The sequence below is a fragment of the Martes martes genome (genome assembly GCF_963455335.1).
Source record: "Martes martes genome assembly, chromosome: 5".
NCBI classification, from domain to species: Eukaryota; Metazoa; Chordata; class Mammalia; order Carnivora; family Mustelidae; genus Martes; species Martes martes.
The window spans coordinates 88091007-88105681 of record NC_137892.1 but is presented as its reverse complement, the minus strand read 5'-3'; the positions used below and the strand labels follow the sequence as shown (position 1 = coordinate 88105681).

The following is a 14675-nucleotide window of genomic DNA, read 5'->3' as shown; positions in this document are numbered from 1 at the left end:
TATATCTTAAACATGATTTTTATATTCACCACAGCTCTAACAGGTTGTGATTTATTGTGTTAAAGACTGAATAATAATAGCATCACATATCACTGAGAATGTAACTCAGAAAACAAGAATATAGGAGAGAGTGTAATTTAAGTTAATCAACAAACACACAACGTACTTTAGTATTTTGTCTCAAACTTATCTGACTGTTTAAAACCTGAGAAGCCGCAGAGTCACATGGTGGCGCTGCAGGATAAGATGGGGACTTTTTCGTACCATCCAATGCTCTGATCTCTATTAATCAGTGTAACAGAGCCCAGGAGAAGCAGGAAGGGGGAAAGAGGCTTTCAAGAGAAAGCTAGGGAGCCAACAACACCCTGTAATCCGTGACAGGATTACAAGACTAAAGATTCCCAGTGGTCCCGCCTGATAGATGAGAGGCGCAATTTAGGAGCTGTTTGCTACTGAGTTGAAACATTTCTGCAGAAACACATTTGGCTAAGGAGCCATGGAACCAGGAGAGAGGCACCTTCAGCAGATAAGGCAAGTGCTGCTTTTCTTTGTTTTCCTGGGAGGGTCTTTGGTGTGTTCAGAGCCCTGGCACTATTCTGTGGCAGAGGAAATGGAGATCGGCTCCGTTATAGCCAATGTGGTGAAAGAAATAGATTTGGCTGTGAAAGACTTGGTTGCACGGGGGGCGAGAGTCATCTTTGACGACTATAAACCATATTTACAGTTGGATCCGCAGACTGGCAACTTGCTCTTAAATGAGCGACTGGACCGGGAGGCACTTTGCCATTTCACAGAGCCATGTATATTGCATTTCCAGGTGTTATTTGAAAATCCTTTACAATTTTTTCAGGCTGAACTTTGGGTTAAAGACATAAATGATCATACTCCTGCTTTCCTAGACAAGCACATAATTCTGAAAATCTCAGAAGCTACTGCTCCAGGAACCTCATTCCAAATGGACAGTGCTCAGGACTTGGATGTAGGAAAGAATGGTGTCCAAAACTACACATTAAGTTCCAATCCTTATTTCCACCTTAAATTACAAGACGGTGATGATGGCAGAAAATACCCAGAGCTGTTACTGGACCAATCTCTGGATAGGGAAAAGGAACCCGAGTTTAGATTAACGCTAACAGCCTTGGATGGTGGGTCTCCGCCCAGGTCTGGAACTACACTGGTTCGTGTTTTGGTTTTAGATATCAATGACAATGCTCCAGAGTTCGAAAGGCCTGTCTATGAGGTTCAGGTACCAGAAAACAGCCCTGTGGACTCCTTGGTCATCAGGGTGTCTGCTACAGATTTGGATGTGGGAATATATGGAGAACTATCCTACTCATTTTCTCACGTCTCCACAGACATTCGGAAAACATTTGAAATCCATCCAGTTTCTGGTGAAATCCATTTAAAAGCGCTTCTGGATTTCGAGTTAATTCAGTCATATACAATAAATATCCAGGCCATTGATGGGGGTAGCCTTTCCGGAAAATCAGCAATTTTAGTTCAGGTTGTGGATGTGAATGACAACGCACCAGAAATAGTCATGACATCTCTGACTAGCCCCATACCTGAAAATTCGTCACCTGAAATGGTGGTCGCTGTTTTTAGCGTACGAGACCTAGATGCTGGGGACAACGGGAGGATGGTGTGCTCCATTCAAGATGACCTCCCTTTTCTCTTGAAGCCTACCTTTAAGAATTTCTACACCCTGGTAACAGAGAGCCCCCTCGATAGAGAGAGCCAGGCCGAGTACAAGATCACCATCACCGTCACCGACCTGGGGACCCCCAGGCTGAAAACCCAACTCAACCTAACGGTGACGGTGTCCGACGTCAACGACAACGCCCCGGCCTTCAGCCAGACGACCTACACCCTGCGCGTCCGCGAGAACAACAGCCCCGCCCTGCACATCGGCAGCGTGAGCGCCACCGACAGAGACGCGGGCGCCAACGCCCAGGTCACCTACTCGCTGCTGCCGCCCCACGACCCGCAGCTGCCGCTGGGCTCGCTGGTGTCCATCAACGCGGACAACGGGCAGCTGTTCGCGCTCAGGTCGCTGGATTTCGAGGCGCTGCAGGCGTTCGAGTTCCGCGTGCGCGCGGCCGACCGCGGCTCGCCGGCGCTCAGCAGCCAGGCGCTGGTGCGCGTGCTGGTGGCGGACGCCAACGACAACGCGCCGTTCGTGCTGTACCCGCTGCAGAACGGCTCGGCGCCCTGCACCGAGCTGGTGCCCCGGGCGGCCGAGGCGGGCTACCTGGTGGCCAAGGTGGTGGCGGTGGACGGCGACTCGGGCCAGAACGCCTGGCTGTCGTACCAGCTGCTCAAGGCCACGGAGCCCGGGCTGTTCGGCGTGTGGGCGCACAACGGCGAGGTGCGCACGGCGCGGCCGCTGAGCGAGCGCGACGCCGTCAAGCACAGGCTGCTGGTGCTGGTCCGGGACCACGGCGAGCCGCCGCTGTCGGCCAGCGTCACGCTGCACGTGCTGCTGGTGGACGGCTTCTCGCAGCCCTACCTGCCGCTGCCCGACGCGGCGGCGGCCGAGGCCCGCGCCGACCCGCTCACCGTCTACCTGGTGGTGGCCTTGGCGTCCGTGTCGTCGCTCTTCCTGTTCTCGGTGCTGGTGTTCGTGGCGGTGCGGCTGTGCAGGAGGAGCCGGGCGGCGTCGGGGGGCGGCTGCTCGGTGCCCGAGGGTCCGTTTCCGGGCCACCTGGTGGACGTCAGCGGCGCGGGGACCCTGTCCCACAGCTACCAGTATGAGGTGTGTCTGAGGGGAGGATCTGGGACTGGCGAGTTCAAGTTCCTCAAACCAGCTCTCCCCAACCTCCCTCCCCCGGATCATAGAACGGAGGAAAGCCACACTTTCCTGAATGGTTTTGAGTTCATTTAGGAATTTGATTATTGTGCAGAACTTTTATGAGTGCTATTTCTTTGTAAAATGTATTCATTGTAATGTAAAATTCTTTGTTTTGGGTAACTTCATTTTACTTGAGTTTTCAGAAGTTTTAGTGATTTGTCTGTTTTTGCTCTTTTTCATCTTAATTGTCGAAAATACTAAGGAAGCTAGTATTTGCTTGGTCTTTCTTGCAAAATGCAACCTCAAATAATTTATTCAAATATATAGCATTTTCCCTTCAAGATTAATGTAACACTGGGCTCAGCCATATTCTTTGGCTGTTCTGAGCTCTAGATCCTCTCACTGAAATCTATATGTTTGATAGAGGAAAATGCATGGTATAAATAAAAACCATCCATGGTTTCTAAGATGTTATTTAGTTTTTTTAAAAAAGCATAATCAATCTTTCTGTTCTACCTTTTGCCAGATTTCAGAGTAATTTTTCTGCACTTAGGTATTTTTCTTTGTAAACATCTTGAGAACTGTATATATTCCTGGTAGATGTTATATTAAAATAAATTTTAAACTTGTTTGGATTAAGATATCTATCCAGACCACTCTTCTTGTCTGAGAACTTCCTGGGACTTCCCAAGGGAAGTCATAACTAATGAGCTGTTTATTATACTTTTCTTTACCTCTCTTGGTCATTTTTTATTGGTCTAGTTGCAGTCTCCTGATTAAAGCAGGAATAGTCACATTCTCCAAGTCCCTAAGTTTGTAATTATGATGTATTTCATCTATTGTTTTTCTTGATTTCTAGTAACTAGGAAATATTAAGTATGGGCTGAGGTAGCCATGTTTATACTTGTGTAGGTTGGCAGAACAGAATGTAGAGAGGGAGGAAGGAAAGGAGGATTGGAAGGAAAGTGAGAAGGAATAAGGGAGTGGTACAAGCAGAAGCCCAAGAAACAGAAGAGACTAAGAATTGCTTGGTTGTAGACTAGTCAGTTCCGGATATCAGTGTTCCTAAGTCCCCTGTCTAATTTTCCTTGTGCTCTACAGTAAAACTCCAGTTACCTAATAATAAAACTCCTTTATTTAACCTATCTTGGGGAGAGTGGATTTCTTGAAACCAAAAGAGATAGAAAAGATACATGCTATCTTGAGTACTCAATTAGACTATTTACCATAAAACCTAGGTCTTTTGCTTTTAATTTAATTTTACCTTTTGCTTTTAAATTAATGTAATAAATGGAATAAAAAATGTACAAGCTCAGAGAGAACTAATCTATACTAGAAAATTTTGTTACAAAACTTAATTTTATAAACTATTTATGAGCTCTTTCAACAGAAAGATACTACAAAAGATTTTATGGAATGGAATATTTTGTTAACAGGTTTCCATCCATTTATTTTATGTTCTCCAGGATTAGTTTTAAAAAGTAATGCTGAGGGGCACCTGGATGGCTCAGTGGGTTAAGCCTCTGCCTTTGGCTCAGGTCATGATCCCAGGGTCCTGGGATTGAGCCCCACATCTGGCTCTCTGCTCATCAGGGAACCTGCTTCCCCCTCTCTCTCTGCCTGTGTCTCTGCCTATTTGTGATCTCTGTCAAATAAATAAATAAAATTTAAAAAAAAAGTAACACTGAAATTGTTATTGTTTGGATGTCTATACATCATACCTTCCTTATCATCTCTTTCTTTTAAAAATAACTGAGTTCAATGTGAGCAGAATTATTTCATCATCTAATGTAAAATCTTCAGGACCTATACATAATCCAATTTATAGATCATATGTGTTAATTCACAATTTCATTAATAGTAATTTGATTGACACATACTCTATTACTAGAACACTCGGGAAAAAAAATTCCAGCTTCCTGCCAAGTATATGGGCTTAAAATTTTCTCCTTACAAGAGAAAATTACCTGAGAGATGCAGATGGGAATGAAAAACTAATTTTGACCCATTCACTTACTGACATAGGTACCAGTTTCTATTAATATTTTTAAAAATGCATGGACATTAAGGGCACATTTTCTTGGACATTTGATTCCATAATAAAGAGTCTGGTACATGACCAAGATCTTTCTATAAGGAAGATATTTATTAGATTTTAACTGTCAACATGTTCTCATATTTCGAGTTTACATAATCAAATTTGTTTTTCTGTGTAGGGGAAAACATTCTAAAATAGAATATTGATTTGAGTACTTTGTACCTTTAATAGAGTTGAACTAATATGCAACCAGTTTTTATACTTGGCCCATGCTGTTTCCCCAGTTAGCTTGGTATTAGTGTGCCAAAATACATGATAGTGTCTATTATTTAAACATTATTAAAATATTGGCTAAAGTTTGATGCAACTGGGGAGACCCCGGCCCCCTACTACAGACATTTTTCTCAGATAGGAGTAAAAGAACTTCAGTTTCATGCTAGGGTGCCAGGATCTCAAGCGATCCACAAGGGATAAGTGAGTTGCTTTCTATAAATGAATGGCAATCTTCCTTACCTGATGTAACTTTTCCCTGCTCTTTCAGATGAATCCAACTTATTTTCTTCTGCACTTGATTTTTATTACTTTAACTTCTGCCCTTTATTTTTATGATCTTGACTATCCTACTTTTCAAGATCTCAGTGAATCTCTGCTTCAACATGTGAGTATCTTAGTTTTAGGAATAAATATAGATGTCTTTATATAATCTTTTGGACAATGGAACAAGTCTATACAATGTTCTCACAGAAGTACAGAGACATTCTCCTTAGACAATATCTACAAATAAGTCATCCACAACTCCTTAAGCTTTCTATTGAGTTTGCATAATAAACTAGCTCTAGCTGGTCTGTCACTTAAGTTTGTGCTCCTGAAACTGTGAGTGAATCTTTTCATCTACTGTGCTGGCAGTAGTGAGTTAAGAGTTTGTGTTGGGAACCTGGGTGGCTCAGTGGGTTAAAGCCTCTGCCTTCGGCTCAGGTCATGATCCCAGGGTCCTGGGATCGAATCCCGCATCGGGCTCTCTGCTCAGCAGGGAGCCTGCTTCCTCCTGCTTCTCTGCCTGCTTGTGATCTCTGTCTGTCAAATAAATAAAATATTTTAAAAAAGAGTTTAATTGTGTATATTCTTTGTTTAGGAATAGACTGATGCCCACATTGTTTTCTAGTCAATTTCCCTGGAGAGCAGAGATTAGACAACATGGTAGACATTATATTGTAAACTCCATGAGGTCAGAGGTGTTTGTATTCCCAGCACTTTACAGTGCATGACATACAACAAAGAATTGATTAGCATTTGTTGAATTAACAAATACAGTTGGCTTTATTTTTGCATCCTTTCACAGTGGTGTCTGTCACTATTTCCACATTCATAATCCCATAGGAAAACAGAATTTATCATTTTATCTATAAACCATCCCATATTTAATCTGTGGTTTGCTTTTATGTGTGCGTTAATCAAAGAAAGGGTGATATGTTTTGTAGCGTTTCAGCAAACTAGGTTTAAGTACAACACAGGGTGGCGCTGTAGCCTAAGGCTGCGGAAAAACAGACCTGCGGATGGTTACTGTGCCGGCAGTCATACACACATCTAAGAGAAGATAGTTCTTTACGGAATTACCTTGTGGCAAGTGACTGACTCCTGGAGCGGACTGCCTAAAGACCAAACAGGCACTCAGATTCTAAAGACTTTTGGCGTTGGAGAAATGGAGGCTGAAAAGGAGAGCTTTCCTAGACTAAGGCAAGTTCTTCTCTTTGTTTTGCTGTCTCACACTTGGGCGGAGCAGGAAGATTACCGTATTGCTGAAGAAACAGAGAGTGGCTCTTTTGTGGCCAATCTAGCAAAGGACATAGGGCTAGCGGTAAGAGAGCTGTCTTGGCGGAGGGCTCGGATCATTTTTACAAATGACAAAAAATATTTTCAGCTGAACCTTCAAACTGGAGATTTACAAGTAAATGAGAAACTGGATCGGGAAGAACTGTGTGGCCCCATGGAGCCTTGTGTACTGCAATTCCAAGTGTTACTGGAAGAACCTTTAGAGGTATATAGGTATAAGCTTTTGGTCACTGACATAAATGACAATTCCCCTGTGTTCCCAGAAGCAGAAATGATTTTGAAAATCATGGAAAATACTCTTCCAGGGACTGCGTTTCCCCTGAAAAATGCACAAGATTTGGATGTAGGTATCAATAATATCCAAAACTACACCGTTTATCCCAACTCCCATTTCCATGTTCTTACCCACAATAGCGGTGAAGGCAGAAAATACCCGGAACTGGTTCTGGACAAAGTGCTAGATCGAGAGGAGCAGCCTGAGCTTAGGTTAACTCTCCTGGCAGTAGATGGTGGAGTTCCTCCTAAAACTGGGACTGCCTTGGTCCTCATTGATATCTTGGACATCAATGACAATGCCCCCGAGTTTGTGCAGCCACTCTATCGTGTGCAGATCGTGGAAAACAGTCCTCTGGGATCGGTTATTGTCACTGTTTCAGCTAGAGATTTAGACACAGGAACAAATGGTGAAGTGTTCTATTCATTTTTTTATGGCGATGAAGAGATTGGTAGGACATTTGCACTTCATGAACTCACAGGAGAAATTAAAATAATTAGGAAACTAGATTTTGAAAAAATTATGTCATATGAGCTGGATATTAAGGCCTCTGATGGGGCAGGTCTTTCTGGAAAATGCACTGTCATAATAGAGGTGGTGGATATAAATGACAACACCCCAGAACTGACGGTGGCTTCACTTATAAGCTCCATCCCAGAAAATTCCCCTGAGACCACGATAGCGCTTTTCAGTATTCAAGACCGAGATTCTGGGGACAATGGGAAGATGGTTTGTTCCATCCAGGAAGATGTTCCGTTCACTCTGAAACCTTCCGTTGAGAATTTCTACAAGCTAGTAACAGAAGGAGAGCTAGACAGAGAGAGCCAGGCCGAGTACAAGATCACCATCACCGTCACCGACCTGGGGACCCCCAGGCTGAAAACCCAACTCAACCTAACGGTGACGGTGTCCGACGTCAACGACAACGCCCCGGCCTTCAGCCAGACGACCTACACCCTGCGCGTCCGCGAGAACAACAGCCCCGCCCTGCACATCGGCAGCGTGAGCGCCACCGACAGAGACGCGGGCGCCAACGCCCAGGTCACCTACTCGCTGCTGCCGCCCCACGACCCGCAGCTGCCGCTGGGCTCGCTGGTGTCCATCAACGCGGACAACGGGCAGCTGTTCGCGCTCAGGTCGCTGGATTTCGAGGCGCTGCAGGCGTTCGAGTTCCGCGTGCGCGCGGCCGACCGCGGCTCGCCGGCGCTCAGCAGCCAGGCGCTGGTGCGCGTGCTGGTGGCGGACGCCAACGACAACGCGCCGTTCGTGCTGTACCCGCTGCAGAACGGCTCGGCGCCCTGCACCGAGCTGGTGCCCCGGGCGGCCGAGGCGGGCTACCTGGTGGCCAAGGTGGTGGCGGTGGACGGCGACTCGGGCCAGAACGCCTGGCTGTCGTACCAGCTGCTCAAGGCCACGGAGCCCGGGCTGTTCGGCGTGTGGGCGCACAACGGCGAGGTGCGCACGGCGCGGCCGCTGAGCGAGCGCGACGCCGTCAAGCACAGGCTGCTGGTGCTGGTCCGGGACCACGGCGAGCCGCCGCTGTCGGCCAGCGTCACGCTGCACGTGCTGCTGGTGGACGGCTTCTCGCAGCCCTACCTGCCGCTGCCCGACGCGGCGGCGGCCGAGGCCCGCGCCGACCCGCTCACCGTCTACCTGGTGGTGGCCTTGGCGTCCGTGTCGTCGCTCTTCCTGTTCTCGGTGCTGGTGTTCGTGGCGGTGCGGCTGTGCAGGAGGAGCCGGGCGGCGTCGGGGGGCGGCTGCTCGGTGCCCGAGGGTCCGTTTCCGGGCCACCTGGTGGACGTCAGCGGCGCGGGGACCCTGTCCCACAGCTACCAGTATGACATGCGTCTGGGGAGAATCTGGGACCAGGGAATTTAAGTTTTTAAAGTTTGTTGTCTCCACCCAACAGAGGTCTGTGAATGATACGGAGGAAAAGACAAATTTGTGAATAGTTTGGATTCAATTAGGAATTTCGTTTAAGGAATTTGGGTTCTTTCGAAATATGATAGGTCTCCGTTACTGTTTTGCTCCGTATAGAGTTTCTTTGGTGATTTGCTGATTCCATATTCCTATTAAGGGGACTTGAAATATTCTTTTTGAGTATATACTCATATTTACTTTTTATATCATTTCTATTTTGATAGAGACAACGAATTTTCAACTTTATTGCATTACCGAAAAGTCATGAACATGTGTTGAATTTATCAACTTTTCATTATCAAGCAGTGTTGATTTGAAGATGACCCCAGCCCCATCCTCTATTTGATTATTATATTGAAACTCTAAAATTTTTTTATTTTATGGTTACTTAGAAAGCATTATGATATTAATATAATGAAGTATTGGTATAGCTTCTGTTTAATCTGATATTAAGCCTACTTGTCTTAAATTTTTAAATGGAGAAATGTCTGCAAAAATTGCATGTTTTTGTTTCACAGTAAGTAGTATTAAATAGAAAGGCTACAATTTCTCCCATACTTAAGTGCTTTACCTCTATATCAACCTTCGGTATATCATCTATATGAATAATATGAAAAGATTATTAGATTATTTCAAGATATTTAGGGGCACCTGGGTGGCTCAGTGGGTTAAAGCCTCTGCCTTTGGCTCGGGTCATGATCCCAGGGTCCTGGGATCCAGCTCTGCATCGGGTTCTCTGCTCAGCGGGGAGCCTGCTTCCCCCCCCCTGCCTACTTTGATCTCTGTCAAAGAAATAAAATCTTTTTTAAAAAGATACTTAAATGATAGATCCCTTGTGGTATCTGTCTAACCCACCCCATCATTTTCAGGAAACTTCTTTCCAGTAGAAGTGTATGGCTGCAGCCATGTTTATTTTATTTGACCCATTTCCCTCTGAGTCTTCAGACAATCAGACAAGGTGGTATTGCTAATCCAAGCTTTGTAAATCTCTTTGTTTAAAAACAACAAAGCAAATCCAAAGAAAGCAAATCTAAAATAGTTTCTGTTAGGAACTTAACAAGAAAATGATATCATGTTGGCTAAATAAACGGAAAGAAAAAAACAGAAGGTCAATGCATTTACAGAGAAGAAGAAAGGAGATGCCTAAAAGGAGATGCCTAAACATTATGGATTTTCCAGTCCCTCCTAATTCTGCTTTCTCCCTTGGCTTTTTGGAAATAAGTATGTGCGCTTTTAAGAAATGTCCCTTTAATTATGATATCTATGTGGATTTCTCCGTTGTCAAAAGCATATCTAGATTCTTGCATGGATTGAAATTTACTCTTCATTGGAGATTTTTAAATTGTGTTTTAATATTAATATAATAATATTTGGGATCAAAAGTTTGTGGAATATTAGTAGTCTGTAAAGGACAAGCACAAACTCTGGTTAACATATATGATTTTGAGAAGAACTGATGACTATTTTAAAATTTTACAGTGTTTGGTGTGTCTCATGGAAATTCTTTGAAAATTCTCATATGTAAGAAAGTTTTAAATATTATTACTGTCATAATAATATTGACAATGTAAAAAGTGTTTTTAAAATGATGTATACCATATTTGTAGGATCTTTATAGCCTGGTAGTTATGTTCTGGTTTTTTGTTTGTTTTTTAGAATCTATTCCATTACATAGGGGATGCCAGAGAATTTTGCCATTTAATGAAAAACACTTAGATCATTCTGAAGTATTGGAAATTACTTTTCTAAAGAGCATATAAAATGGCTACTAGGGAACATGGTGTTTTGTTTGTCCAGCTCATATAATGTACTAGGATCCCAGCAGAAAAAAGGAGGCTTCTATGTTAGGAGGAGAGTCCATCTATCAAAATTTTAAAATTGTGATTTATTGATTGACCTATTGAATATTAGTTTAGCATCTACCACGTGCTATGGACTGTTCTAGATGTTGGGAGATGTAGATATGAACAAAGCAAAGATCTCAAGCACAAGAAAGTCACAGAAAAGAAAAAATTAAATATGTACATCTCTGCTATATCAGATAAATGTGAAGGAAGAAAAGCCAGGTAAGAGATATAGAAAGTATCCTCATATGTATTTTCCCATAGTTTGAAAGTTTTATAAAATCATAGTTCTCTGACCTTATGTCAAAATGGTATCATCTCCTGTAATTAACTGAATTAACTGTTTTTTTAAAAATGTGATTCAACCAATGGGAACCACTGTTCTGTCACATACACTACCTAGAATTTGGAAGAAAATCTAGAGGAATTATCCTATTTGCTGAGAGATTTTTAAGAAATCACATAGGTATATACTGTTATTTTCAAATGATTTATCACTGTTGTCTTCTTTGACTTCTCGATTTTCCTAGCACCTCGCATAGACTACAGGTTGGAAAAAGTAGGACCATGTTTAGGTTGTTCATTGATCTATCAGAACTTAGTACATAGAAAGCTAATAATACTTCTTTGAATGAAGGAATGAGTAATTATAATTACATGGTTTTCCGATTACACTGCCTCCTTCAAATCATTTCCAAACTCCTAATAGCACACTGGATTATCAGAGAATACAATTGTAGCGATTCCTTTGGAAGACAACGCATGGTGGCGCTGCAAGCTAAGGTTTAAAAATTAAAAAAAAAAAAAAAAACCAACACACACACACACACACACACACAAAACAGGAACAGCTACAAACCCTACTTCCGATCTATAGCTGAAAACAAAGCCCGTACGCAGAGCTCGGACCAGTACGTCATGCTACTTACCAACATTTCCGGACAGGTTACTAACTGAGAGATCCATCACTGTCCTTAAGGTAGAGCTGGGCCCTGTTTCTGGAAAGGTGTTTGTGGAAGTAAAGATGGAGGCCAGAGGGGAGTACTTTCCTAAACAAAGGCAAGTCCTGATTCTCTTTCTCGTGTTGGGAGTGGCTCTGGCAGGCTGGGAATCTCGTCGCTATTCCGTGATGGAGGAAACCGAGAGTGGCTTGTTTGTGGCCAATCTGGCCAAGGACTTGGGGCTGGGAGTGGGGGAGCTAGCAGCTCGGGGAGCCCGGGTAGTCTCCGAGGATAACAAACCCCGCTTGCAGCTTGATCTGCAGACCGGGGAATTGATATTAAACGAGAAACTGGATCGGGAGGAGATGTGTGGCGCTGCAAATCCATGTGTAATGCATTTCCAAGTGTTGCTGAAAAAACCACTGGGAGTATTTCGAGCTGAGCTACTGGTGAGAGACATAAATGATCATTCTCCAGAGTTTCCTGAAAGAGAAATGACTCTGAAAATCCTGGAGACTAGCCCTCCGGGGACCGTGTTTCCTCTGAAAAAAGCCCAGGACTTGGACGTGGGTAACAACAACATCCAAAGTTATAGTATCAGTCCAAACTCTCATTTCCGTGTTTCTACCCGCACCCGGGGGGATGGTAGGAAATACCCAGAACTGGTACTAGACAAAGAGCTGGATCGTGAGGAGCAGGCTGAGCTCCGATTAACCCTCACAGCACTGGATGGCGGCTCTCCACCCCGTTCTGGCACTGCTCAGGTTTGCATCTTGGTATTGGACGTCAATGACAATGCCCCTGAGTTTGCAAAGATACTCTACCAGGTGCAGGTTCCAGAGAACAGCCCTGTAGGCATGCTAGTTGTCAAGGTCTCTGCTAGAGATTTAGACACAGGAACAAATGGGGAAATATCATACTCCTATTTTTATAGTTCCCAAGAGATAAGCACAACTTTTGAGCTAAACGGCCTTTCAGGAGAAGTTCGACTAATTAAAAAATTAGATTTTGAGACAATATCTTCATATGAGCTGGAAATAGAGGCGTCTGATGGTGGGGGGCTTTCGGGAAGATGCTCTGTCTCCATTGAGGTGATGGATGTTAACGATAACTTCCCAGAAATAACTATTTCATCACTCACCAGCCCCATTCCTGAAAATTCTCCTGAGACAGAGGTGGCCCTGTTTAGAATTCGAGACCGAGACACAGGGGAAAACGGAAGGATGACTTGCTCCATCCAGGATGATCTCCCCTTCGTCCTGAAACCATCAGAAGAGAATTTCTATACCCTGGTAACAAATGGGGCCCTAGACAGAGAAAGCCAGGCCGAGTACAAGATCACCATCACCGTCACCGACCTGGGGACCCCCAGGCTGAAAACCCAGCACAACCTAACGGTGACGGTGTCCGACGTCAACGACAACGCCCCGGCCTTCAGCCAGACGACCTACACCCTGCGCGTCCTCGAGAACAACAGCCCCGCCCTGCACATCGGCAGCGTGAGCGCCACCGACAGAGACGCGGGCGCCAACGCCCAGGTCACCTACTCGCTGCTGCCGCCCCACGACCCGCAGCTGCCGCTGGGCTCGCTGGTGTCCATCAACGCGGACAACGGGCAGCTGTTCGCGCTCAGGTCGCTGGATTTCGAGGCGCTGCAGGCGTTCGAGTTCCGCGTGCGCGCGGCCGACCGCGGCTCGCCGGCGCTCAGCAGCCAGGCGCTGGTGCGCGTGCTGGTGGCGGACGCCAACGACAACGCGCCGTTCGTGCTGTACCCGCTGCAGAACGGCTCGGCGCCCTGCACCGAGCTGGTGCCCCGGGCGGCCGAGGCGGGCTACCTGGTGGCCAAGGTGGTGGCGGTGGACGGCGACTCGGGCCAGAACGCCTGGCTGTCGTACCAGCTGCTCAAGGCCACGGAGCCCGGGCTGTTCGGCGTGTGGGCGCACAACGGCGAGGTGCGCACGGCGCGGCCGCTGAGCGAGCGCGACGCCGTCAAGCACAGGCTGCTGGTGCTGGTCCGGGACCACGGCGAGCCGCCGCTGTCGGCCAGCGTCACGCTGCACGTGCTGCTGGTGGACGGCTTCTCGCAGCCCTACCTGCCGCTGCCCGACGCGGCGGCGGCCGAGGCCCGCGCCGACCCGCTCACCGTCTACCTGGTGGTGGCCTTGGCGTCCGTGTCGTCGCTCTTCCTGTTCTCGGTGCTGGTGTTCGTGGCGGTGCGGCTGTGCAGGAGGAGCCGGGCGGCGTCGGGGGGCGGCTGCTCGGTGCCCGAGGGTCCGTTTCCGGGCCACCTGGTGGACGTCAGCGGCGCGGGGACCCTGTCCCACAGCTACCAGTATGAGGTGTGTCTGACGGAAGGATCTGGGACCAATGAGTTCAAGTTCTTGAAGCCTATCTTCCCCAATATTCTGAACCAAGACCTTAGGAGTAAGGCAGAGCCAAATCCAACTTTCCGGAATAGCTTAGGTATTTGAAACTTTCCTGTTCACTTTTCCGTTAGTTTTGTCTCCTTCACCTTTCTGTTTCATTTTTTAATCCAGTAGTAATTTTAATTGTACTTTCACTCTCTTTTTCCATAGTAAGTTTACTCTTTGTTTTGTTGGCCTGATTGTCCTATGATCCTATGATTATTTTTCCAGTTATTGTATTATTAGTAGACATTCTATATCAGGAAATTAATATTTCTGTTTAAAATTTTTATACTCATTCCTAAAGGATAATATGAAAATTAACCTCTCAGAATATACAATTCTGCTTTTCAAAATATTTTACTAACTATATGACAGTACTTAAGAATGTCCAATTCTTGGGATGCCTGGGTGACTCAGTTGGTTAAGCATCTGACTTTTGATCTCACCTCAGGCCTTGATCTCAGGGTCATGAGTTCAAACCCTGTCTTGGGCTCCATGCTGGGAATGGAGCCTACTTTAAAAAAAGAGGAATGTCTGATTCTTTTTTTTTACATACTTCATTTTTAAGTTACTGGAAGGCTTTTAGGTTTTATTAGTAACACAGCTATGACTTTTGCATAACCCCTGAT

General features: G+C 45.5%; 3 protein-coding genes across 3 annotated transcripts; all 3 read left to right on the top strand.

Moving 5' to 3' along the window:
- Positions 1 to 496: 496 nt before the first annotated feature.
- Positions 497 to 2884, top strand: LOC308343810 (protocadherin beta-18-like; the record flags this gene model as incomplete). Its single annotated transcript, XM_080804984.1, has 1 exon — positions 497 to 2884. One exon carries the CDS (start codon positions 497 to 499, stop codon positions 2882 to 2884), a length of 2388 nt encoding a protein of 795 aa, XP_080661110.1.
- Positions 2885 to 6528: 3644 nt separating this feature from the next.
- Positions 6529 to 8811, top strand: LOC308343812 (protocadherin beta-15-like; the record flags this gene model as incomplete). Its single annotated transcript, XM_080804986.1, has 1 exon — positions 6529 to 8811. The coding sequence occupies one exon, from the start codon at positions 6529 to 6531 to the stop codon at positions 8809 to 8811; it is 2283 nt and encodes a 760-aa protein (XP_080661112.1).
- A 2871-nt stretch (positions 8812 to 11682) lies between these two features.
- On the top strand, positions 11683 to 14109 carry LOC308343813 (protocadherin beta-15-like; the record flags this gene model as incomplete). The annotated part of the gene is made up of 1 exon (XM_080804987.1): positions 11683 to 14109. Exon 1 carries the CDS (start codon positions 11722 to 11724, stop codon positions 14107 to 14109), a length of 2388 nt encoding a protein of 795 aa, XP_080661113.1. The 5' UTR covers positions 11683 to 11721.
- Positions 14110 to 14675: the final 566 nt, after the last annotated feature.